The sequence below is a fragment of the Neofelis nebulosa genome, chromosome 2 (assembly GCF_028018385.1).
Source record: "Neofelis nebulosa isolate mNeoNeb1 chromosome 2, mNeoNeb1.pri, whole genome shotgun sequence".
NCBI classification, from domain to species: domain Eukaryota; kingdom Metazoa; phylum Chordata; class Mammalia; order Carnivora; family Felidae; genus Neofelis; species Neofelis nebulosa.
In genome coordinates this window covers 121,538,360-121,564,031 of record NC_080783.1, presented here as the reverse complement: position 1 = coordinate 121,564,031, position 25,672 = coordinate 121,538,360, and the positions used below count along the sequence as shown (strand labels likewise).

General features: G+C 35.6%; 1 protein-coding gene across 2 annotated transcripts in view; it reads left to right on the top strand.

Moving 5' to 3' along the window:
- MAN1A2 (mannosidase alpha class 1A member 2) overlaps positions 1–25,672 on the top strand; it is a 178,268-nt gene that overhangs the window by 86,589 nt on the left and 66,007 nt on the right. For both annotated transcript variants that reach the window (XM_058716066.1, XM_058716065.1), the window contains exons 7-8: positions 18,542–18,665; positions 22,993–23,086. In XM_058716066.1, the coding sequence (XP_058572049.1) occupies positions 18,542–18,665; positions 22,993–23,086 (218 nt within the window). The remainder of the gene's footprint in view (positions 1–18,541; positions 18,666–22,992; positions 23,087–25,672) is intronic.

Here is a 25,672-nt window from a genome sequence, read left to right as displayed (position 1 = left end):
GTGGTTGCTATAAAATCATGGGGTACAAAATTAATTTTTCATTTAACAGAGTTAATATTGTACTACTTATGTATAGTGACATTTCAACCCTACTTTTCCATTCATCTCCTCCCTCCCATCCTTTATATGCCATAGTTGTGAAATGAATTGTATTTAATACACTCTAAATCTCAAAACGCATTATTAAAATATTAGTTTAAACAGACCTATTTACTTTATAGAATTGAGGAGAATGATATTCTAGTATTTACCCAGGGAGTTACTATATCTAGTACTCTTTGTTTCTCTCTGAAGATTTGACCTTTCTTTAATCTGGTACCACTTCATTTCAGCCTGAAGAACCTTAGTATTTCTTGTAATGCTCATTTGTAGGCTTGAATTCTCACTTGAATTTCTTTGTTTGAAAAGTGTTTTATAAAAAGGTTTTTTATTCTTAAAGGATTTTATTTTTAGTGTATGTAAAATTTTTAATTGGTGAGTTTTTCTACCCTTCAACAACATTGTTTCTTTCTATGTTTTCCATTGTTTCTCATATGTTTTCCATTGTTTCTGATTAAGTCATAATGTAAATGATTGTTGTCGTATACATATATAGTCTTTTTCCTCTGAATGCTTTTAAGATTTTTTTTATTTTTGGTTTTCAGGAGTTCCATTAAGAGGTGCCTCAGGTTTATGTTGGTTGTTGTTTCTTTTGTATCCTCCTTAGACTTTGTTGATGAGCTTGTTGAATCTGAATATTTAGGTCTTTCACCAAATATAATGGTAAAATTTTGGCCATTAATTCTTCAAATGTTTTTTTCTTCCCCTTTCTTTACCTCCTTCTGAAATGTCATTTACTTGTATTTCAGAATTTTTGTTTTTGTGTCATGGTCCCTGAAGTCTTTGTTTATATTTTTCAATCTTTTTTTTTTCCTATGTTCTTCAGACTGAATAATTTCCACTGATCTGTCTTCATGTCTTCATGACTCTTTCCTAAGTTGCTCTAATCTGCTCTTAAACCCATGCAGTGGAGTTTTTAGAATTTTGATCTGATTCTTTCTCATTCTGTTTCTGAGATAGAGATTTTCTGTCTTTTCATTCATTGTGGACACACCTGTATTTCATAAAGCACAGTTAGAATACCTGGTTTAAAGTCTTACTATTTCTAACACTTGGGCCATCTTGGAGTTGGTGTCATTGATTAGCTTTTCACTTGAGGCTGGGTAGCATTTTGAATGAATCTGGGACATTCTGAAAGTTTTGTTATGGAAATTCTGGATTCTGTTACGGTTAGGTGTGTGTATGTGTGTGTGTGTGTGTGTGTGTGTGTGAGAGAGAGAGAGAGAGAGAGAGGGAGGGAGAGAGAGAGGGATTTAAGTAGTCCTTTAACTTCCTTCTTAGTTGGATTCAAACTTCAAACAATGTCTCAATTCATTTCATTTCTTTATCTTTAACCTGTATTGCTCCAGAGCATTGTTTCTGTTTTCAAGCATTCCTGATTCGCATGGCAGCCAGGGACAAACTTCATATACACAACTAGAGGCTTCCCCCTTTCTTGCTCTTTTCTCCCCAGCATTCTTTCTCCCTCTTTGTTCAGCAGCTGTAATTGCTGCAAAAACTGGCTTCTGATTCTTTAAGACAGAAGGACTGCAAGTTTTCTGTCAGATTTTCTCTGTTCTGCCTAGTATGGGCTTTGAATTTGGGGTAAAAGCTGTAAGAAAGTGTGAAACTTATCCCATACTTGCCCATATTTGCAAGTTTCCACTGTCCTTGGAATCTGACCACTTTTGTTTTATTCTCCAGTGACTTTAAGGCCAGTTTGTATTTCATCTAGAGTTTATAATTTTTTTCTGCAGGAAAGATTAGTTAAGTCATTAGAAGATTTCTGGGTCATAATGAGAGCAGAAATTAGAAAAATTTTTTTAGATTTATTCATAGATTCTTGGTTTTTAATTTTCTGCAGGAGAGGTTAGTTAAGTCATTAGAAGATCTCAGGGTCATAATGAGAGCAGAGATTAGAAAAATTTTGTTAGATTTATTCATAGATTCTTTGTTTAAAAAACACTATAATAAACGGTATTATTTAAAATTTTTCATTCCCTACTGCTGGAACATAGAATATAGTTGTTTTTGTAAACTTATTTTGAATTCGGTGATCTTGCTGAATTTGAATCCTCTTGTTTAATAGCAATAATTTATCAGAGATTTCTTTATATACAGGCATCTCACCTATGAATAGGGACAGTTTTGGTTTTACCCCCTCCCCCTTACTTTACTGGCTAGAACTTAGAGCAATAGTATTGAATAGAAATAGTGACCAAGGATACTCTTGTTTAGTGGAAAGTGAGTTTTTACCATTAAGTGTGATGCTAGTCATAAGACATTTCTATTATTGCTAATATTTTAAGAGGTTCTTTTTTAAAATTATGTATTGTTGAACTTTTTCCAAGCAATTTTTCTGTAGTTATCGAAATGTTGACAAGAATTTTGTTCCTAAATCTTTTTATTCCAGACATCCACATGGATTTGTTTTTCAATGAGAAACCATTATAGCATTCAAGGAACAAATCCAGTTTGATCATGATGTACTATTCTTTTTCTATATTGCTGGATTTTAGTTGCTGATATGTTGTTTGGGGTCATTGTATCTTTTTCACACATGAGATTGGTCTGCACTTTTTAATACTCTTGTCTGGCTTTGATATCTAGGTTCTCTTTCAAAACGTGTTGGGTAGTGATTCTTCTCATGAAGAGTCTGTTTAAGATATTTACTAATTTAATTTAATTTAATTTAATTTAATTTAATTTAATTTAATTTTGTAATCCCAAGATTCTTGGTAGACACTTCTGGTAAAATTACTTGGTTCCAGATTTTATTTTGAGTAAGTTTTGATACTGCTGATTTACTGTCTTTTGACACTTAATAAGTTACATTAATTAGATCATGTTTCTGTTTTCTATTTAAGTAAATTTTAGTAATTTATGTGTTCATAAGCCTCTGTCCATCAGGCACAGTATATATTACACTCTTGTATTATTTTTTACTCTCTGTGTTATCTGTTATGTATTTTCCTTTTTATACTGATATCATACATTCAGTAAAAGATAGCATTTAAATTTTTGCTGAACTCTCCTAAGCAATATACTATAGATATGTTAGATGAATAACACAGTTTTTGTTTATTTTTTAATAGGAAGTACAAAAAGTGAATCTTTGTAGCATGGTACATTTATAAACATGATCTTATTTAATTCTAACAATATCCATGTGAAATAGGTATCTTTACTTTATAGATGAGGAAATTGGACATCAAAAGGGCACACCTGGGTTTGTCTCCTGACATTTGATCAGTGCTTCTATCAATTTTCTTTTCTTCTAAGTTTTTATTTAAATTCCAGTTAGTTAACATACAGTGTAATATTAGTTTCAGATGTACCATATAATGATTCAACACTTTTTTTACATCATCTGGTGTTCACAACAGGTATACTCCTTAATCTCTATCACCTATTTAGCCCATCCCCGACCTGCCTTCCCTCTGGTAATCATCAGTTTGTTCTGTATAGTTGAGTCTGTTTCTTGTTTTTTTTCTCGCTTTCTGTTGTCCTTTCCTTGCTTGTTTTGTTCCTTAGATTCCACATATTAGTAAAATCACATAGTAAGTATTTGTGATTTCTCTGATGGACCTATTTCGCTTAGCATGATACTCTCTCGTTCCATCCATGTCATTGCAGATGGCAAGATTTCATTCTTTGTTATGGCTGAGTAATATTCCATTTTGTGTGTGTGTGAATGAATGTGTACGTGTGTGTGTGTGTGTGTGTGTGTGTATGTATGTGTATACGTTTGCATATATATATATATGTATGTATGTGTGTATTTGTATACATGCACACCACTTCTTTATCCATTCATCAGTCGAAGGACACTTGGGCTACTTCCATAATTTGGCTATAGTAGATAATGCTGCTATAAACATTGCAGTCCATGTACAAAATTAGTAATTTCGTGCTCTCTGGGTAAATACCTCATAGTGCAATTGCTGGATCATAGGGTAGTTCTATTTTTAACTTTTTGAGGAAGCTCCATAGTGTTTTCCAGAGTACCAGATTGTACCAGATTGCATTCCTACCAACAGTGCAGGAGGGTTCCCCTTTCTCCATATCCTTGCCAATGACTGTTGTTTCTTATGTTGTTGATTTTAGCCATTCTGACAGGTGTGAGGTGATAACCTCATTGTAGTTCTGATTTGCATTTCCCTCATGATAAGTGATGTTGAGTATCTTTTCATGTGTCTGTTGGCCATCTGTATATCTTCCTTGGAAAAATGTCTGTTCATGTCTTCTGCCCATTTTTTAATTGGATTATTCATTTTTGAGGTGTTGAGTTTTATAAGTTCTTTATATATTGAATATTAATCCTTTTTCAGCTGTTATTTGCAAATAACTTCTCCCGTTCCCTAGGTTGTCTTTTAGTTTTATTGATTGTTTCCTTCACTGTGCAGTAGCTTTTTATTTTGATGAAGTCCCAATAGTTTATTTTTGCTTTTGTTTGCCTTGCCTCGGGAGACGTATCTAGAAAGAAGTTGCTATGGCCAATGTCAAAGAAGTTACTGCCTGTACTCTTTTCCAGGATTTTTATGGTTTCAGGTTTCACGTTTAGGTCTTTAATCCATTTTGAATTTATTTTTGTGTATGGTGTAAGAAAGTGGTCCAGTATCATTCTTCTGCATGTTGCTGTCTGGTTTCCCAACTCCATTTGTTGAAGAGAAGGTCTTGGATATTCTTTCCTGCTTTGTTGAAGATTATTTGACCATATAGTTGTGGGTTCATATCTGGGTTTTCTATTCTGTTCTATTGTTCCATGTGTCTATTTTTTGTGCCAGTACCATACTGTTTTGATCACTACAGCTTTGTCATATAACTTGAAGTCCAGAATTGTGATGCTCCCAGGTTTGCTTTTCTTTTTCAAGGTTGTTTTGACTATTTGGGGTCTTTTGTGGTTCCATACAAATTTTAGGACTGTTTGTTCTAGCTGTGTGAAAAATGCTATTGATATTTTGATAGGGCTTGCACTAAATATGTAGATTGCTTAGGGTAGTATAGACATTTTAATGATATTTGTTTTTCTAATCCAAGAGCATGGACTGTCTTTCCATTTCTTTGTGTCTTCTTAAGTTTCTTTCATCAGTGTTTTATAGTTTTCAGAGTATTAGGTCTTTGACCTCTTTAGTTAGGTTTATTCCTAGGTATGTTGTTATTTCTGGTGCAGTTGTAAATGGGATTGATTTCCTTAATTTCTCTTTTTGCTGCTTCATTATTGTTGTATAGAAACGCAACAGATTTCACTCAGTTTTTACTGTCAGAGGACAAGTTGGGACTGCATTGTTGTGATTTTCAGTGGAATGGCACATGGCAGGTACCCAGATGTTTTGTTATAAAGTAGAAGGCATCCGTGTGCAATCAACATGATATGAGATCATCAGAAAAAAGAAGGCTTGTGTTTAAGAAGATCAGGGTGTTTTCATGGAGTGCTTTAATTTGCTTTTATAAAGAAGTATGATACTAATTGGTGATACAAATGGGGTAGGGCATTTTAAGTGGAGGAAGTAGTCTAACCAAAAGGAGATGTGGAGATGAGAGAATATAGGGGGGAAAATTGAACTTTTAGAGGAAGGGCTGGTGATGAAATATGGGGAACCAGTATATAAGAACCTCCAAATGCCTCTGCTAATCCTTTAAGTAAGGAGATTTATGAAAGGGCAGAAGTGGCATTTCTGTAAAGAGGCTTAACCTTTAACTGGAAAGCTTGCCTTGGAGTTAACTGAGATAAATTTTATTATCTGGAGATTGAAGGAAGATCATGAGAGAGTGTATTTGAAATTCTTTTCTCTTCTCTGAAAAAGTAGGAAAATGTACATAGGAAATAAGAAGGTTACTTCACTTCTGGAGGGTTAACTCATAGAACAGATTGGAAGCACTTGGAGTTTTTTGCCTTCCTGAAGGCAACAGCATTCAAAGGCAGCGTTGTTTAACCCCTGCATTAGGTTGAATTCTCTTGCTCTGTACATCCATCCAACAGAACCATGCGTGTTTTGTTCACCACCATATTCGTATCACTTAATGTGGTGACTACGGTCAAATGACACCTATCCCAGATAGAAGTCTGATAAGCAATAGTATGATTCTTCCATGGTTGGCAAAAGCACAGTGAATGAAGCTAAACTGAGCCCCGCAAAAAAACAAAACAAAACCATATTTGGAAGGTTCCATTAAAAACAGAGCAGAAGGAACCACACAGAGATAAGTTTCCTAGCCAACAGTTTTGGTATCCTCCACATAAACCTCAAACTGCCGTGTCACTGAATTTCTTCAGCTTGACCCCAGAAGGAAATTCTATTATACGTAGCTCAGTGAAGGGTTCTAAGAGGAAATTGTCTACTTGGGGTAAATACTTAATTTAGATGGGCCTCTCATTATTCAAGAAGGAGTAAGGAGGTAAAAATTAGGACCTTTAAAAAACAAACAGAATGAAAGAGACAAAAAGAAAAAAACCCCACCCAAAACAGATCCTTAACTACGGAGAACAAACAGATGGTTACTAGAGGGAAAAAGTGGGTAGCTGGTAGGTGAAATAGGTGATGATTAAGAGTACTCTTATCATAGGGTGTCTGGGTTGGCTCAGTCAGTTGAGCGTCCAACTCTTTTTTCAGCTCAGGTCACGATCTCAGTTTCATGAGTTCAAGCCCCACGTCGGGCTCTGCACTGGCAGCGTGGAGCCTGTTGGGATTCACTCTCTCTCCCCCTCTCTCTGCCCCTCCCCAACTTGCACTGTCTCTGTCTCTCTCAAATAAATAAACTGCAAAAAAAAGTACACTTATAATGTGAGTACTGAGTAATGTGTAGAATTGTTGAGTCATGTACTCAACTGATTTTAAACATACGCTTGCTTCGCTTGAAATTTTCAATCATGTTGAACTTAAAGCACTTATAAGACATCATCATAAAATTTAAGGAGAATAACCAACTAGAAAAATGTTAATAGCACTAGTGGTATTAATAGCACATGACTGTCATTCTTAATATATAAATCTGGTTAAAGATAAACGTAAAAAATCTTCAGTCACTTTAGTGATCAAAAGTATTTAGATTGGAAATAAGACTGTATTTTCTTACCTAGAAAATTGACAAAAAGAAAATTGTATTGTTTAGGACTGACAAAGTGAAGAAATGATGAACCACATATAGTTGTTAGAATTGGAAATTGTAACTTGGAAGATAGATTGGCAGTAGGTTTTAGAAACTTTCAAATATGCTTGCCCTTTGACCTTGTAATTTTACTTCTAGAAATTTATCTTAATACAAATAGGTGAAAGTATTTACAAAGGTTTAATTGTAAGGATGCTCATAGCAGTGATGTTTATATTAATGAAAATAGAATGTACATTAAATACAGAATAGTGGCATGTCCATATACTGAAATGTAACACAGCCATTTGAAATGGTGTTCTGGAAGTGAACTTTTGGAAAAAAAAGATAATACTCGTGACGTGAGTGTTCAGTGACGTGCGTGTGCACACTGGGTGGGGGCAGAGAGAGAGGGAGAGAGAGAATCCCAAGCAGGCTCTGCACTGTCAGCACAGAACCCAACATGGGGCTCAATCTCATGATCCTAATGCCGAAATCAAGAGTCGAACCCTTAAATGGCTGAGCCACCCAGGCGCCCCTACTAAATCTTTAAGAACTTTATAATATAATGATTATGAAAGTACTATGATTCATTTAAAATGAATCTGATATTAATGAACAGTTAAATTATTTCCAGAGTTTTGCTATTAAAAAACACTAGAAGAAATGTCCTGCATATGTTGGGAATCATATGTATGTGTACATGTGTGTACATGTATATGTGGTAGGATGTCTTTGGTAGAAAGGCTGGATCAGAGTTATGTGCATTTTTTGTATTGAAAGACACAAAGAGAATATACCAGTAGACATTTCCACAATAAGTGTGTGAGAGTGCATCTTATCTAACATTTTCAAATAGGGTTTATTTTTATCAGATAGAGACAAAATGAAATCTTAATTTTCACTTCACTGATTTTTGAGTGAGGTTGGGTACATTTTATTCAGTGCACAGCTTTCTTACATCTTTTTCTGTTTTCTAGTGGATATTTTAAAGTATACACTAGATTTAAGATTTAAATCAATCTTCAAGATCTTTTTGTATATTAGCTAAATCAGTACTTTGTCATATATGTTGCAAATACTTTTTGCTACTATTTATGGGAGGCTTTTCTTCAAAGATTTACATGTTTTCTAGTATAATAATGGTTTAATTTTTCTTTTATAACTTTGATCCATTTGGAATGTGTTGTGGTATAGAAAGGAAGATAAAAACTGAGCTTTTTTTTTTTTTTTTTGAGATGTTTAGGTTTTTGCTCTGACACTGAAGTAATAATTTTATGATAAAATATAATAAAATATAAAAAGTATTTCCAAATATATGTGAATCTGTCTTCTAGATCTTATTCTGTTGCATTAATTAGTGTATTTATTTTAATTCTGCATCAATTTAATTACTGTGTTATAATTGCTTTATTGTCGGGTTGTACTGGTCCCTTTAGTGTCCTGTTTTTCAGTATCAGCTTTGCTGACATGTTTATTTTCTTTCTATGAAATTTAGAATTATTGTGTCCAGTTTACTTTTTTTGATCTTTGATATTTGGGTTTGCACTAAATTTAGAAATTATTTTAGGGGACATCTTTACATTAAATATTCCTTTCCTGTATAATAAGCTATGTCTTTTCATTTATTTAAATCTTATCCTATGTCAGTCAGTAGAGGTATAGGCTTCTTTTACATAGATTCTGAACATTTAAGGTCACTTAAAAATGCTTAACCTTTTAAATATTTATTGGTACTTTGGGGGGCATAAATTCTAGAGAAAAACATAGAAAATGACTTTATGTCTTCTGGGCACCAAAAGATTTCTTTTTTTTTTTAATTTTTTTTTTTTTTAACATTTATTCATTTTTTGAGAGACAAGAGAGAGAGCACAAGCAGGGGAGGGGCAGAGAGAGGGGGAGACACAGAATCTGAAGCAGGCTCCAGGCTCTGAGCTGTCAGCACAGAGCCCTGTGCGAGGCTTGAACTCATGAAACGCGAGATCATGACCTGAGCGGAAGTCGGACGCTTAACCGACTGAGCCACCCAAGTGCCCCAAAAGATTTCTAACATAATAAAAAGCCTGGAAGTTGTACAGCTTTGATTAAATACAAAATTTAATGAAATGTTAGAGACATCACATTAAAATCAAGAATAAGAAAGTATTTCACATTTTTCTGGAGGTTTTAACAAGGGTAACCAAATAGGAAAAAGGAATAATATGAAGATATGGATTGGAGACAAAATTATAGTTAATAGCAGGTCATATGATTGCTTTCCTACAAGAAAAAGAAGATGATCAATTGAAAACCCATTGGAATAATAAAGATATTATAATAATAAAGATAATAATAAAACTGGCCAATACATTGGCCAGTTAAAAAATTAAAACGTCTTTTGAACACTAAGGATATGAGGTTGGAAACTGTGCAGAAAGCTCATGCCTTAGTAAAGAACTAAACTAGCCACAGAGTAAAGACAATATAGATTTGTCCTAGCAGAGCCTGGAAACAATCCTTGAAAGAGCTAAGCTGTCCACAAGTTATTTAACTGTCAAGAGACAATTGAAAATGCTTTAAAGGAAGGTAATAAAATTCATACATTCAGGAGAATGTAACCTATAATCAGGAGGAAAACAATTGTCAGTAGAAACATGCACAAATAACAGGTGATGCAGATTGCAGTAAAGGACTTTAAAATAGTTATTATAAGTATGCTCAGGGATTTAAACGGAAATATGAACTAGATGAGAAGAGAGATTTTATAAAGGACTGAATGGAACTTGTAGTGCTGAGAAATAATATGAAATAAACAATTCGCTTGACTGGCTCAGCAGCAAATTTGACACGTCAGACAAAATCCATGAACTTGAAGACATGGAGGTAGAAACCACCCAAACAGAAGCACAGAAAGAAAAATGAAAGGAACGTAGCCAGTGTAGCTGGTGACCTGCAGGACAATATCCAGATGTTTAGCATACACATAATGGAGTAGTTGGGGGTGGGGAGGGAGCAGGAGGAGGGCAGAAAAACTATTCGAAGAAGGAATGGCCCCAAATTTTCCACATTTGATGAACTACTATAAACCCATCGGTCCCAGAAACTTGATGAAACCCAAATAAGGTAAAGAAGCCTTAATGAATGGGTGAAAATCAATGAAAAAAAAAAAATCTTTTTTCTTTTCTTTTTTTTTTTTTTAACACCAGAGGAAAAATGACATTACGCACAAGGAACAAGGTTAGAAGTACTGCTTGCTTCTTGTCTGAGGCAGTATAAGCCAGAAGACAATGGAATGCATCTTGAAAGTGCTGAAAGAGAACAGTCAGTCTAGAATTCTGTGATCACTGACAATAGTTTTCAAAACCATAAGAGACTCTTAAATACTGAGAATAAACTGAGGGTTGGTGGGGGGTGGGGGAGAGGGCAAAGTGGGTGATGGGCATTGAGGAGGGCACTTGTTGGGATGAGCACTGGGTGTTGTATGGAAACCAGTTTGACAAGAAATTATATTTTAAAAAAACCTGAAGTCACGTGAAATCAAGACATTTGAAGACAGACAAAAGCTTAAAGAATTTTTTGCCAACAGGACTCTGTCACCAGAAATGTTAAAGGAACTTTTTTTTTTTTAATTTTTTTTTTTCAACGTTTTTTATTTATTTTTGGGACAGAGAGAGACAGAGCATGAACGGGGGAGGGGCAGAGAGAGAGGGAGACACAGAATCGGAAACAGGCTCCAGGCTCTGAGCCATCAGCCCAGAGCCTGACGCGGGGCTCGAACTCACGGACCGCGAGATCGTGACCTGGCTGAAGTCGAACGCTTAACCGACTGCGCCACCCAGGCGCCCCAGAACTTTTAATGACATTAGATGGAAAGGCAGAGCTACATAAAGCAATGGAAGAACAGCCAAAAGAGTAAATACATAAATAAAAAATGTAAAAAGCCTGCTTTTTTTTGTCTTAACAGTTTTCTTTAAAAGATAATTGGCTATTTAAAGCAAGCATAATAACGTCACACTGGAGGTCTATAATATACGTGGAAGAGAAGTGTGTGATGACACTAGCACAGAGGATGACACGAGGGTATTGTCATGTTGTTACATTATGTGGGAAGGGGTGTGAGATTTGCAAGTATACTGTGATCGGTTATTGGTACCTACGGTAATCTGGAAAGCAGTCATACACACAAAAAATAAGCCAGTGAAGAAACGGAATTACTAAAGAACACTCAGTCCAGATGAAGGCAGGAAAGAGGACTAAAGCCCTGATCATAAAAAATAGACATCCAAAAAGCAAAATATTAAGTCTGTGTTGCTGGAATATAAAATGGTATAGCCAGTTTGCAAAACAGTTTTATACAGTTAAAACAGAATTATTATGTGACCCAGAAATTGTATTCCTAAGATAAATACATGACCAAGAGAAATGAAAGCATATGTTTGTACAGAGGTGGTTCATAACCACCTGATTCCTAATAGCCCCAAACTGTAAACAACGCCAGGGTTTATCTAACAGGTGCATAACTAAATAGTTGTGGTATTAAAACAATGGAGCACCACCTTGTAATAAAAAGAATTGAACTACTGGAGATGGCAATATAGATGAATCTCAGAGATGTGGTGAATGAAAGAGTCAAATGCCCAAGAATGTATACTGTGTGATTATGTTCACATAAAATTCTAGAACATACAGAACTAATGAATAATGTGAGAAAGTAGATGAATGGTTTATTTGAGACTGGGTGGAGGGAAAGTGTGATTTGACTGCAATGGTGTATGAGGACAGGATTGGACAGATTGGCTTGATTCTTACCCCAGTGTATTCATTTGCCAAAACTCTTGAAACTCTGTGTCTAAATTGATGCATTTCTGTATTAAGTCATACCTCAGTGTGTTTCTTTGAAAAGAAAAATAAATAGACCAGAGTTGACTGAGGGGCTATGAAAAAAAAAAGCCACAAAAAATATCACTGATCTGTAATTGAAGACATTCTTTTTTTTTTTTTTTAATTTTTTTCAACGTTTTTTATTTATTTTTGGGACAGAGAGAGACAGAGCATGAACAGGGGAGGGGCAGAGAGAGAGGGAGACACAGAATCCGAAACAGGCTCCAGGCTCCGAGCCATCAGCCCAGAGCCTGACGCGGGGCTCGAACTCACGGACCGCGAGATCGTGACCTGGCTGAAGTCGAACGCTTAACCGACTGCGCCACCCAGGCGCCCTGAAGACATTCTTAAATTTGAAAAAATATTAGACACAAAACGTTTGGAAAACATAGAAAATTAAAAACAGAAATAAATAACCAATCAAGATATAAAGTGAAGTTAAATCCTAATGTAGTAATTCAAATTATGCTTGTGTAGGTATGAAATTTTTGAAAGACTAGATGAGAAAGAACAAAGGTTAGCTTTGGGGCTGGGAAATAATGGAAGAAGTACAGGACTTAGAGGGAGACTTTTTACTTTGTGCTATGTTCCATATCTTTTTTTTCTTTAAGTTTTTATTTAAATTCCAGTTAGTTAACATGCAGTGTAATATTACTTTCAGGTGTGCATCATGGTAAGTCAGCACTTCCATAACATCACCTGATACTCATCACGACAAGTGCACTCCTTAATCCCCATCACCTCTTCAGCCCATCCCCACATCCCTTCCCCTCTGGGAACCATCTGTTCTCTGTAGTTAAAAGTCTGTTTCATATCTTTTGAATTTTAAATCATTGACTCTGTGACCTTTCCCTTCTCCCCCATTGAGTGAAATGTAACAAAAATAAGATTTCACATTAAAATAAAAATTAAGGAAACCATTGCATTTATTTTTTGCCAAATAGGGAAGGCCTTATTTTTTTTTTTTTTAATGTCACCTCTTGTGGATAAGGATGTGGGAAGGTCATTCTTACATCACAGCTTTCCTTGTACCTAGCATCCTTGAAGAAGCGTCTGTCAATATCTATCAGAATCCCTTAAAACCTATTCCTTTTGACCCAGCAATTCCACCTCTGGCAGTTAAGGAAGTAATCGGAGGCACGGACTGAGACATATATGAAATGGTATTTATCATAGCATATTTCATGAAAACAGAGACATAAGTACATATTGAATGTCCAAGAGGAACGTGATTGGGTAAGCAGATTTTGGTAGTACATAAGAAAGTAATGTGCACCCGCTTAAATGGTGTCATGGGGAAAATATTTACGTTACACTAAATTTAAAAAACATGTTATGCCGTTCATATAATGAGGGTAACCAGTAAGCGTTTTATTTATAAGTGTACAATTAAGGGTACAATTACACTCAAGAGTGAATGGAGGAGCAGTTAAATTATTTGCTTAATTTCTTACATTTAAAGACTGACAAATTAGTTTTATTTTATTGGGTGACCTTTCAAATAGTTCTGTTCAAAAATGATTTCCCAAAATGAAACCATTTCTAAACACACACAGACCTATATCCTTGTATATTTATCTAAATTTGAAATTATTAGCACCTTCAGTTGACTCTTTTGTATGCTTTTATTTGAGAAGGTATTCTCTCTACAGTTGCTCAGAGGAAGTTCTGCTCAAAAGTAGAATATTCTCACTTCTCCATTTTTTTGCAATTTAAAATGTGTAAATATTTTAGCCTGGCTATTTTCACAGATGTGATTCTTTTCACTCAGAGTATTTTCTACATAAAACTTTTTTTTTTTTAATTCAAGCATAATGAACATACCTTGTTATATTAGTTTCAGGTATATGTTATAGTAATTCAGCAGTTCTAAACATTTCTCAGTGTTCATCAGCCAGTCTGCCCACCCACCTCTCCTCTGGCAACCACTAGTTTGTGCTCTGTATTTAAGAGTTTTTGTTTTTTGTATCTTTTCCTTTGTTCATTTGTTTTGTTACTTAAATTCCATATACGAGTGAACTCATATGGTATTTGTCTTTCTCTGACTTACTTCACTTAGCATTATATTCTCTAGATGCAACCATGTTGTTGCAAATGACAAGATTTAATTTTTTATAGTTGAGTAATATTTCATTGTATTTATATCTATATATATACCATATCTTTTTAATCCAGTGGAAAAATTGGGTTGCTTCTCTATCTTGGCTTTTGTAAATAATGCTGCAGTAAACATATGGGTGCATCTATCTTTTTGAATTAGCATTTTCATATTCTTTGGGTAAATACCCAGTAGTGGAATTACTATATCATATGGAAATTCTATTTTTAACTTTTGAGGAACCTCCATAGTGCTTCCACAGTGGCTGCGTCAGCTTGCATTCCCATCAGTGGTGTCGGAGGGTTCCTGTTTCTTCACATCCTCGCCAATACCTCTTCTTTCTTGTGTCGTTGATTTTAGCCATTCTGACAGGTGTGATGATGAGTGATGTTGAGCATCTTTTCATGTACCTGTTAACTCCTGTTCTGTTTTCTTTGGAAAGTTGTCCATTCAAGTCCACTGTCCATTTTTTAATTGGATTATTTGGGGGTTTTTTGGTGTAAAACTTCTATTTTTAATTGGCTTTAATATTTCTTCCAATTTAGCTGATGCAAAATCAGAAGTCTTCTCAATTTTTTTCCACTGAAGTATATATAAATATATTTAATTTAAAATAGGAGCTCCATCAAGAGTCTTCCTATAAATCAAGATATACCCATTTAAACATTATACATTGGTTGAATTTACATCATTTAATTTTTTAGTTCCTCCTTTGCTGAGGTAAATTTCAGTGTCAACCTGTTCACGTGCTTTGTTGTTGTTTTTTTTTTTAATATGAAATTTATTGTCAAATTGGTTTCCATACAACACCCAGTGCTCATCCCAACAGGTGCCCTCCTCAGTGCCCATCACCCACTTCCCCCTCCCTCCCACCTCCCCCCATCAACTCTCAGTTTATTCTCATTTTTTTAAGAGTCTCTTATGGTTTGATTTCCTCCCTAACTTTTTTTTTTCTTCCCCTCCCCCATGGTCTTCTGTTAAGTTTCTCAGGATTCACATAAGAGTGAAAACATATGGTATCTGTCTTTCTCTGTGTGACTTATTTGTTTTTAATCATTGCAATATGCTAAAAAATTTATTTCATTCCTTGAATTCATTGATTAAAGATTTTCAATGGACTTTGAACAAAACAAAAACAAAATATAGATCACTTATTATGAAAAACATTTAACACGATGTAGGACACAGGTTGATTTGCCTTGTAAATCAGCAGAAGCTTATCAAACATTTTTAAACTCCAGTTGCTGGTGGTCAGTCCAGAGAGATCATGGTTTTTGCTTGATTGTTTGTTTTTGTTTTTTGGTAGTCATTACATATTTTTTGTTCAGTTTCTCTGATACACATATGTACATTTTAATATCTACCCCTTTTATTTTTTTTTTTTTATTTTTATTTTTTTTTAAATTTTTTTTTTTCAACATTTTTTATTTATTTTTGGGACAGAGAGAGACAGAGCATGAACGGGGGAGGGGCAGAGAGAGAGGGAGACACAGAATCGGAAACAGGCTCCAGGCTCCGAGCCATCGGCCCAGAGCCTGACGCGGGGCTCGAACTCACGGACCGCGAGATCGTGACCTGGCTGAAGTCGGACGCTTAACCGACTGCGCCACCCAGGCGCCCCTACCCCTTTTATTTTTGATTAGTTGAAAATTATAGCATTTTGATGAAATGATGATCTGTTTGTTTTTGGCAGCTCATCACCTCACCAGTGTTATACCTTCTTCTTAGGGTTTTTTTTTTATTTTATTTTTTTATTTTTCCGAGTTGTTGGAATATAGGTAGATATCAAATTTAACATTTTAGATCGTTCCTGTGAGGTTGGGTGTCAAGTATGTGAACAATCTTGTTTAGAATTTAGTGTTCTGAAAAGTGTTTAAATGCACTTCTTCTAAGTGCATTCAATGTTGGGACCTTTGGACAGAAAGTTTTTGTAGGTAAGAGGAAGCTGTTAGACTTCCTAGGGACTTTGTGTTTATACTTGACCACATTGTAATCCATTCACCGCACTGATGCCTAGGTAATCTTTCTTAATGGTATGCTTTATTCCTTACATATGATGTTATATTTCTTAAAATCCTTCATGACCTTCCATTACACTCAGAATTTTTTTTTTTTTAATTTAGCATGGCCTTACCAGAGTTCTTGTGTAGTCTGGACTATATCTAGCTGTCGAACCTCATCCTGTATCATTCACTTCCCCTTCCTGAGCTCTAGCCACACCAGCCACCTTCCTTTTCCTCGGGGTCATTGCATTTGTTGTTTCCTCTACTGGGATTTCTCTTCTTCCAGATCTGTTCGTCACTGGCTCCTTCTCCTAATGTAGGTTTCAGTGCAAATTGTGTCATTTCAGAAACAGTTTCTCTGAACACTATATATAAAGAACCTTTCTTTTAACTTACCTTCTATCACTAGTACTCAGTATTCTAATTTCTGTATGAAATTATCACTATTTAAAATGGTCTTATTTAATGTAGGAGCAGGAATGTTATATGTCAGGTTCAATACTGTATCTCCCAGAGCATACTAGGCACTTAATATTTGGAAATGAATGACTGTTCTGTGTAGTTTACTGTATCCGTATTTCTTCTTTGATTCTCACTTCTAGCTCCAAAAAAAAATTTTGTGGTATTTTCCTAGCATATTTTCAAAGCCAATATGAAAATAGCACCAAATAATTAAAGAACTTTATCTATTTTAATGTTTTCTCAAGACAGAAATAATGGTATATTGAATTGGCGGCATACAAGTGGATATAAAATAAGAGAAAGATTTGTATTTTTACTTCCTCCTGAAAGTAGAAAAGACCCTGGAGAATGGTTTAGAGTTCTCATAGAAATAATCCATGAGCTCTGCTACTTGAATAATTAACCTAGACTTCCTGTTCCAACCGTATCAAACTAATCCTCCCATAACAAAACCAATCATAACAGCTAAGCAAAGCAGTTTAATGGCATTGGAGCAGCTAACTGAGGGAGGACTTCTAGGAGAAGGTCATATCCGTATAAATGTTGGCTTTTTTCCTGAGGACATGTTTTAAATCATTGTGCAGGCAGAGAGGCCAAGCCTCAAGGGTTGGTCATTTGGGGCAGAGGAGACTATGCTCAGGTAGAGTTGCCAGAGTGGCTGAGGCATGAGAGACAAAATCTCAAGACAGGAAGGAATTGCAGAGAAATTTCTAAGCCCAGCAATTTATACATTTCTCTCAAATTGTTGGCTGATTCTGTAACTTTATGTGCATGGGGGCAAGACTCAAGGAAACTTAGAAGGAAATCGTGGTTGGAGGCTAAAGGGCAAAGAAAAAATAACAGCCACATGGTACTGGGGAGAAAGATATTAGTGTTTAAGGCTGCCAAGGTAAAGGGCTCTTGTTAACACCCCAGACTTCCAGCTGCGGTCCCAGAGGGCACTCCCTAGAAATAGAGGTAAAATGGAAATAGACTCCCCTTAAGTCTGCCTGCACTCAACCTGTGTTTCAGAAGGAACTTAACCTTTAGAAAGAAAGAATATAATGTTCAAAGTGTCTGTGCTTTTTCATTTATATAGTCTAGCTTCCAGTAAATTATAAGGCAGGCTGAAAAAAGGCAGGAAGATACCCTAGGAGTATATAAGCACAAAAAAGATGTACATAAGATTATTCACTGTCAAAGTCTTTATTAATAGCAAAATATTAGAAAAATGCTGAAGGAACACCAACAGAGGGTTGATTAAATTATGTTTGTGTAATATAGTGGTGTTTTACACATGTCTATCAGCATTTGGGGCAGGACAGTTCTTTATTGTATGACACTGACTTAACCATTCTCGGGCACGTTACATCTTTGGCCCTACCACAATAAACGTAAATTGCACCTTCAAGGTTCGATACAACTCAGAATGCTCTCACACATTTTCATATGCCTCTGGGGTGGGGCATTCAAATTGAAAATCATTAATATCATAGAATTTTGTACAGTTGTTTAAAAAACAATGAGAAAGTTGTGATGAACCAATTATGAAAAGACCACTGCAGTGTATCTTAAAATGCAAGATGCAGAGCAGTATGTATACTTTGCTATATTTTGTGTAATAGAGGAGGAAATAATAGATATTTGGATTGCTTATATATGCATAAAAATTCTGTAGTAATACATAAGAAACTAATGCAAGTGATTATCTGTGGGGCCTGATAGGGTGAAGAGACGTGAGAGTTCAGGGATGAAATCTATTTACTTACTGTGTACTTTCCTGTATTGTTTTGATTTTTAAAACATGTGGATATAGTACCTATTCAAAAAAAGTTATAATAATCTGTTAGATATAAACAAGCTATTGTGTTCGATATAATAATTTCTAAAAGAATTAAAGTTTATGTACTCATTACAAAAATGTTCTGGTCTTTTTCCAATTCTGTCTCCTTTGACCTTTGCCTTCCCTCAGTGGAGTAGGGCGGAACTGGGGCTGGGCATCTGCAGGTAGCAGCATTCTTGCCGAATTTGGTACACTGCACATGGAGTTTGTCCACCTCAGCTACCTGACAGGGGACTCCGTCTACTACAAAAAGGTCAGTTTTCTCACCGCCTTCTCTTTGTTTATCATAAAAGAGTTCTTTAAGATTTACCAAACGATCGTTGCTTGGAAAATGTTTGCCTTTCCAGGAAGGTGTACGTCAGTACTCTGGCCCCCCCCCCTTTTTTTTTCTTTTTAAACTATCTAAAGGAATGTCCATTCTCTTTACAATATTTACTGTTATTTGAGAAGTGTAACCACTAGTAGTTTTGTGAAAATTCTGTTGCCATCTCTATTCAGCATCGTGTTGCAGTGTCCCTAGCCCCAGAACAAGAAAAACAAAGTGAACAGAAAGTTAAAGAATTGAATTGAATTGAAAAGGAAGAAGGAAAAAAATAATCATTCACAGATTACATGATTATCCACTTGAAATCTTAAAATAATCTGTATTTAAACTATTAGAAATAAGAGCATATTTATAGTTTTGAATAGAAGATCAATATAGATATGAAAAATCACCAGCATTTCTCTGCACCAACTACAACAGGCAAGAAAGTATCAGTGTTAACAAACATGTGTGGTAGGAACTTTACGTGATGGGAACAAGAGTGTAACTTCCTTACAAATAAGCTTAACAAAAGATAAATAAAGTTCAAAACACTTGAATGACGTTGAGGAGGACCTAAGTAAATGGAGAAGGATGTTCTGTTCATGTACAGCTAAACAGTATCATAAAAACTTTAGTCTTTTCCAGATTGATCTGTAGCGTTAATTCAGTGCCACTTAGAACTTCAGTGGCTTCTTTTAAAAAAATGAAACTTGACAAGATTCTTCTAGAATTTATATAGAGGAGAAATGTGGAGTGGGTTTGCATTACCCATATCGACACTCACAGGGAAGTGTTGGTGCATAAAGACAAATAGACTGATGAACAGAATAAATGTTCCTTAAATAGATCCATATATATGTGGAAACATTGTGACAGGGGCAGCATTGCAGATTATAACCATTTGAGGAGCATTAAAGGCTTAAATTTAAAAGACAAATCTAGTGAAGTTGAAAATACATATACCCTGTGACCCAGCAATTCCACTCTTTGATATGTACATTTACACCATACTATACATAGAAGAATCATTTGCATTAGCAATTTATGTAATAAAATTCAGTACAGCAGTAGGAAGAATTGAATTATATTTATCAATTAAGAGAATATGATACAACCTTTTTTAAAAAGTTAAAAACAAGCAGAGCTGAATAATATGTTTTGTATGAGAATTCAGAAGTGATGAACATAAAACTGAGAACTGTGAGTACAGCCAGGACAGAGTCCGTGCTCTGTAAATGTATAAACAGTGCAGCAAAGGTGTTTGTAGTGTTGCATTTCTTAAATTGGGATGTGAGTGGAATCTGTGTATATTACTTTCTATGTGTGAGCTGTTTCATCGGTTGAGAAGAATTTGCAGGTAAAGACAGCAGTGAAGGAAAACACAGAATTTTTCTTTTCCTGATGAAATTAACAAAAATCTTAAAGACCGGCAAACATTTATCCATAGCAATGAAAGGAGGAGAGGCTGCAGTCTCATGTCACAAGTATGTGACAGCCAAGAAGCAGAAAGCTTGTGGCATGGTACTTAAGTCTGTTTCCCACCTTGTTCTGAACCCTTACTGGGCAAAGGAAGCACGTCATCAGATTCCTGGCACTCCCCATCAGTCCATCTCACAGAGGACACCAGTGCCGAGGGTGTGGGGTGTTCACTTGTCCACAGCTCCCGAGGGGTCTTGCCTCCATCTTCCCTGAACACTGGGACTCCAGATCTCAAATTGTGTCCAGGAAGGGAGGAATACTCCCCTCTCACCCACCCGACACAGTAGGGATGAATTCAGAGACACTGCAGCTGTAACATATCAAACCAAAGTTCAGGTCAGAGCCGATCCTGTTAAACGTGAGCAAGACGCAGAGGGAAAACGTGGCAAGTATATAAACATACTGCAACAGGGTAGTAACAAAACCGTGGTGGTAAATAGCATGTAAAAGACTGATAAAGAACCCACTTTCAAATTTCACGAAGTCACTGTAATTTATACTATAATAACAAGTGAACTCAGTAAAATTATAACTCAAAAGAAATAATGATACAAAAAGATTGCAGAACTGAAGAAACAAATTGAGATCTTAAAACATTATATTTCTATTATGAATAAATAAATGAAAAACAACAAAGCAGTGACTTTACATAATTGAAAACCGATTTACTAACGTGGAAAAGCAGGAGACCATCATAGTGGAAACCAAGAAAAAGCATGAAGAGATTAAAAGCTGATAAATGTATAAAATGAAGGTAATCTAGCATATGGGATTTCTGAAGTAGAGGATCTGACAGATAGGAATCACCTAAAAGTGACAGGAAGGAGAGAGAGAACTGCAAATTCCCTTTTTAATAGAATTAAGAGATACTTGATATTTCACACCACAAAATAGGAGAAAAGGTTGCCGTAATCAAGGGCAGAGAGGTTTGGGAAACAAGAGAGGATATTTGTGGCTGCAGATTTCAAGAATAAAAAACCAGAAGAGCACAGTTCCCTGAAATAAATGGTATATCTAGAGGTGCAGAACCGAAGTCCTCATTAGCAGCATTGAGAACAGGGTCACGGACTGATGGTGGGTGCTTCTTTGGACCCTTCTACAGGCGTGTTGAGAAGCTAGGATAACAGAATTCTCAGGAAACTTCGGTGAGGGAAGAGAATGCGTGACACATTTTCTTTTATGAGCAGTGCTACTGCATTGCTAGTCTCGGTTATCTGGGGAAAAGCAAAGGCGTCCGGTCTCTTCCTGGCCTTTTATGTCATCCTTGTGTAAATAGCTGGTTCAAGGAAAATAACGATGAGTAATTCATCAGGAAAGAACAAGGATAGAATTTATACAGAGGTATGTTATCAGAAAAAAAGAGGGAAGGAATAGGATATATAAGAGATGCCCAAAAAATACTTCTCAGGAAATAGCAATTAAATCCTGACCGAACATCGCCATGAGAGGGAAGATAATGAAGCCCTCCTCTCTGTGAAACAAGTATATCAACAGAAATAGAGTGCTCAGAGACAGTTAAGATGTGCTATCAGTAACAAATTGCAAGAAACAGTTACCACCAAAAATGAAAGCCAAATTGGAAGCAGTACAAAGGAGGTGTTCAAAGACAATGATGGACTTAGAAGACAAAATTGAGACAAGCTAGTAAAGGTATTGACAGTAAAAAAGAGATGGATAAAAAGATTCAGAAAGGAAAGGCAGCTGAAAGAGGCAGAGAGGATTCAACGTATGCCTAATTTTCAGAAGACAAAAGAAGGTAATATTTTATTATCCCTAATGGCATCATTTCAAACTGCCTAATCGTGGTTCACGGAATTATTCAGATTGGGATTGTACATAGAGTTGGTCTCAGCCTTGAAAGAACACAGACAACACACCATCCTTGGGCCAGTTCCTAAAACCGCCTAATGACAAAGTCCAGCCAAATGAAAGATGACCGGGACATTGTCCTAACAGGATTTGTGCTGTGCTCAAGCCAGAAAATAATGAAGTATATATAAGGTTCTGTGAAGATGTTTCCCCAAGTCATGCATACTGAGCAGGTTATCCTTCAGAGGTAAAAGGAACATTCTCAAATAAGAATACAAGGAGTAGAATACATTTGTGCACTCTCAAAATCCATCCAGTGTATAGATGAATGCAGATAAAGTCCCTGAGAAAGCTTCTAGCTTCTTAATATATTTTTGTGATTTCTTTCCTCTGTAGCTTTAGGGAGATCTTTCAGGAATCAAAATTTTGGGGATTTTAGGAATTTTCAGGATTTCTATTATGGGATCGATATTTAGAGTTCAGTAACTTAGTTCACTTTTTCACCTATTCAGGTTAGTTTCATACTTTTTATTATAAATGTCCTTTTATGATTCCATTTCTATGAAATTATTTCTGTTTTTATATTTAGATATGTACATATTAAATGTGTCTGGAATGATGTGTATTACTGATGTTTCTGATGGTTATTTCTGGATAGTAAAATGTTGGCATTTAAATTAGTTTTTTTCTGTGCTCTTCATATTTTCAATTGTTTCTTGAATTTTAAATAATGGTGGTATATCATCTGGTAAAAATAACGAGTCATTTATAAAGTAGAAGCCTTTCCTGACCACTACCACCACCACCACCACCACCACCACCACCACCACCACCACACACACACACAGACAGACACACACACACACACACACACACACACACACACACACACACACACGGGAGATGGTGTAGGTTCTGAGTGAGGAAAAACCACAAAGCCTAGTTGACATTTACTTTATTAATTGTATTCTTTATTTTTGTTAAGGTCATGCATATTCGGAAACTACTTCAGAAAATGGATCGTCCAAATGGTCTTTATCCAAATTATTTGAACCCAAGAACAGGTCGCTGGGGTCAGTGTAAGTATTTCTAGCACAGCCGATGCTATGTCAAAAGGTTATTTGTCTGAAGACTTGCTTGATGTAGTGAAAAGTCCATCACACGTATGGTTGGAACCCCTCAGCTTCTAACCCTGTGATCTGCTAGTGCCGTTACCTTTGGCAAATTTCTAATCTTTTGTCGCTTCAGTTTTTCTACATGTAAATGGAAACACTAATAACCTGTGTCACAAGCAGTATTTTACTCCATTTATGTGTAAGTACTTTGTTAAAAATAGTGCCGCCTTTGCAAAAAAAAAAAAAAAGGGGGGGGGTTTCCCCCTATTTATAAACCCTAGCTTCATGTAAATAAAAGCATTGCTTTGGATAGGTATTTATTAAAGGAATATGAAGAACAAACAAGGGTCTTAAATGATTAGAAAGGGGGGGCGCAGTTGCTCTTGGACAAGATTTGTCCAGTCATTTTAACAGAAGATACCAGGTCTTATTATTCAGATTCTGTGCCAAATGCTTGGATGAAACTAGAGATGAGGGATAACTATGTAGAACTTGGTCTGAGTTTAGGGAGCTCCCAGGCCAGCAGGGGAAGCAGACACACTTCAAAGTCGTTGGAGCTGGAATATAATGTGGTAAGTGTTACGGTACAGACATGTACCAGTTGTGATGTGAGACTGGCAGAAGTGACTTCCTCGGTGAGGAGAAGGTATTTTGTTTGATGAGAGGGTGATGTTTTAAAGCTTTAGAATTGATCTTCGAAGGAATAGATTTTTTAAAAATAACCAACGTTGCGGCACCTGGGTGGCTCAGTCGGTTAAGCATCTGACTTCGGCTCAAGTCATGATCTCACAGTTCGTGGGTTCAAGCCCCACGTCGGACTCTGTGCTGACAGCTTAGAGCCTGGAGCCTGCTTTGGATTCTGTGTCTCCCTCTCTCTCTGTTCCTCCCCTGCTCTCACTCTGTCTCTCTCTCAAAAATAAAGGTTTAAAAATTTTTTTTAAATAATAAATGTTTATTTGGAAATGTGGAACTTGCAGAATTGAAATAAAATATGGGTTTACCAATGGTATTCTCTCTTGAAAGATAGAGAACGAAAACAAAGAGTAGAACGTGTTACTTTGCCCCTAGTATGACATAGTTGGGTTATTTTTGAGACTAATGAAATCATAATGAAACAGTAGAAAATGAGGTGAAAATAACAATCTCTTAATTTTATGTATGGAAAATAATGTTTAATCCATCAGTGAGAAATTATGCTGGTGTTTGCTACCAAGAGTAGGAAAACATTTGTCATGGAATCTTGGGGGCTCCTCTCAAGGAAATTGTCTTTTATTTTGTGAAAGGAAAGCACAGTGGTCAGTACAGTTGTGTCTTTCGTGGATCTGGGAATAAATGTCAGTCTTTGGTTCCTCTTCTGTACTTTTGTTTTTCCTCTTCTGGAATTCTTTACATGTAGCTCATTTTTCTCTTTATTTTGAAGAAAATACAAGATCTGTGCCTCTACTGAGTGGAAATGATACTTTTTTGGAAAAAACAAAACCCCAAAGACAGCATTGCTAAAATATAAAAATGTGCTTTTCTTATTGCAGATAAGGATGACTGGTTTGGATGTCTGCTTAGTAACTTGGGTGAATTTTATTAAAATTCTAAAGTACATTTCCCTCTTAGAGTTTTATTCAGATTTGGGAATAACTCTAATATCAGGAAAAAATTATGTTCAGTTCCTTCTTTACGTCACATGCCAGTGTATATTCTATAACGTAAAGCTTAACTTGAACTGTAAAAAATAACAACATAAAAATACTAGATTTTTTTTTTTTTTTTTTTTTTTTGTAATCAGGAAAACCTTCTCCTTAAAGAAAAGGTATCAGTTTTTACTATCCAAATGTTAACCTCTTACATTTCCTAGGAAAGGCAAATAACAAGCTAAGGAAATACATTTGATTGTATTTGGAAAACAGAGTGTTCATATCTTCTGTATATCAAGAACTCTTATAAGATAATAAGAAAAAAGATAATCATTCTTAATAGAAAGATACACTGAGAAAAATTGGTTCATGAAAAAACAGAACACAAATGGACAATAAACAGATGTGCATTTTTAATCCTAAAAGTGGTGTTACTGAAGATATGTGGTATATGGAGACAATGTAATGTGACAACATCCTCTTTCTGTACAGACTGGTGCTATATATATAAATTCTATATAATTTACTATATAAATTCTACTATAGTAGAATTTGCAAACACTACCATCTTTGGTGTCCTATTTGTAGAGATCTTTTGTCCCTCTCTTCCCGCTTCACCACCACCATAATCAAATCAATGCAGCTTTTATTTTATTTATTTTATTGAAGTGTAGTTGACATACAATATTATACGGTTGACCTTTGAACAATGTGGAGATTAGGGGCACAGTCGGAAGTGGGAGTTTGACTCCCACCCAAAACTTAACTACCAGGAGCCTAGTAGTTGACTGAAAAGCCTTACCAATAACATAAACAGTTGATTAACACAAATTTTGTGTGTTATATTCTTAAAGTAAAGCTACATAAAATATTAAGAATATCACAAGGAATAGTAAATACATTTACAGTATTATACTGTATT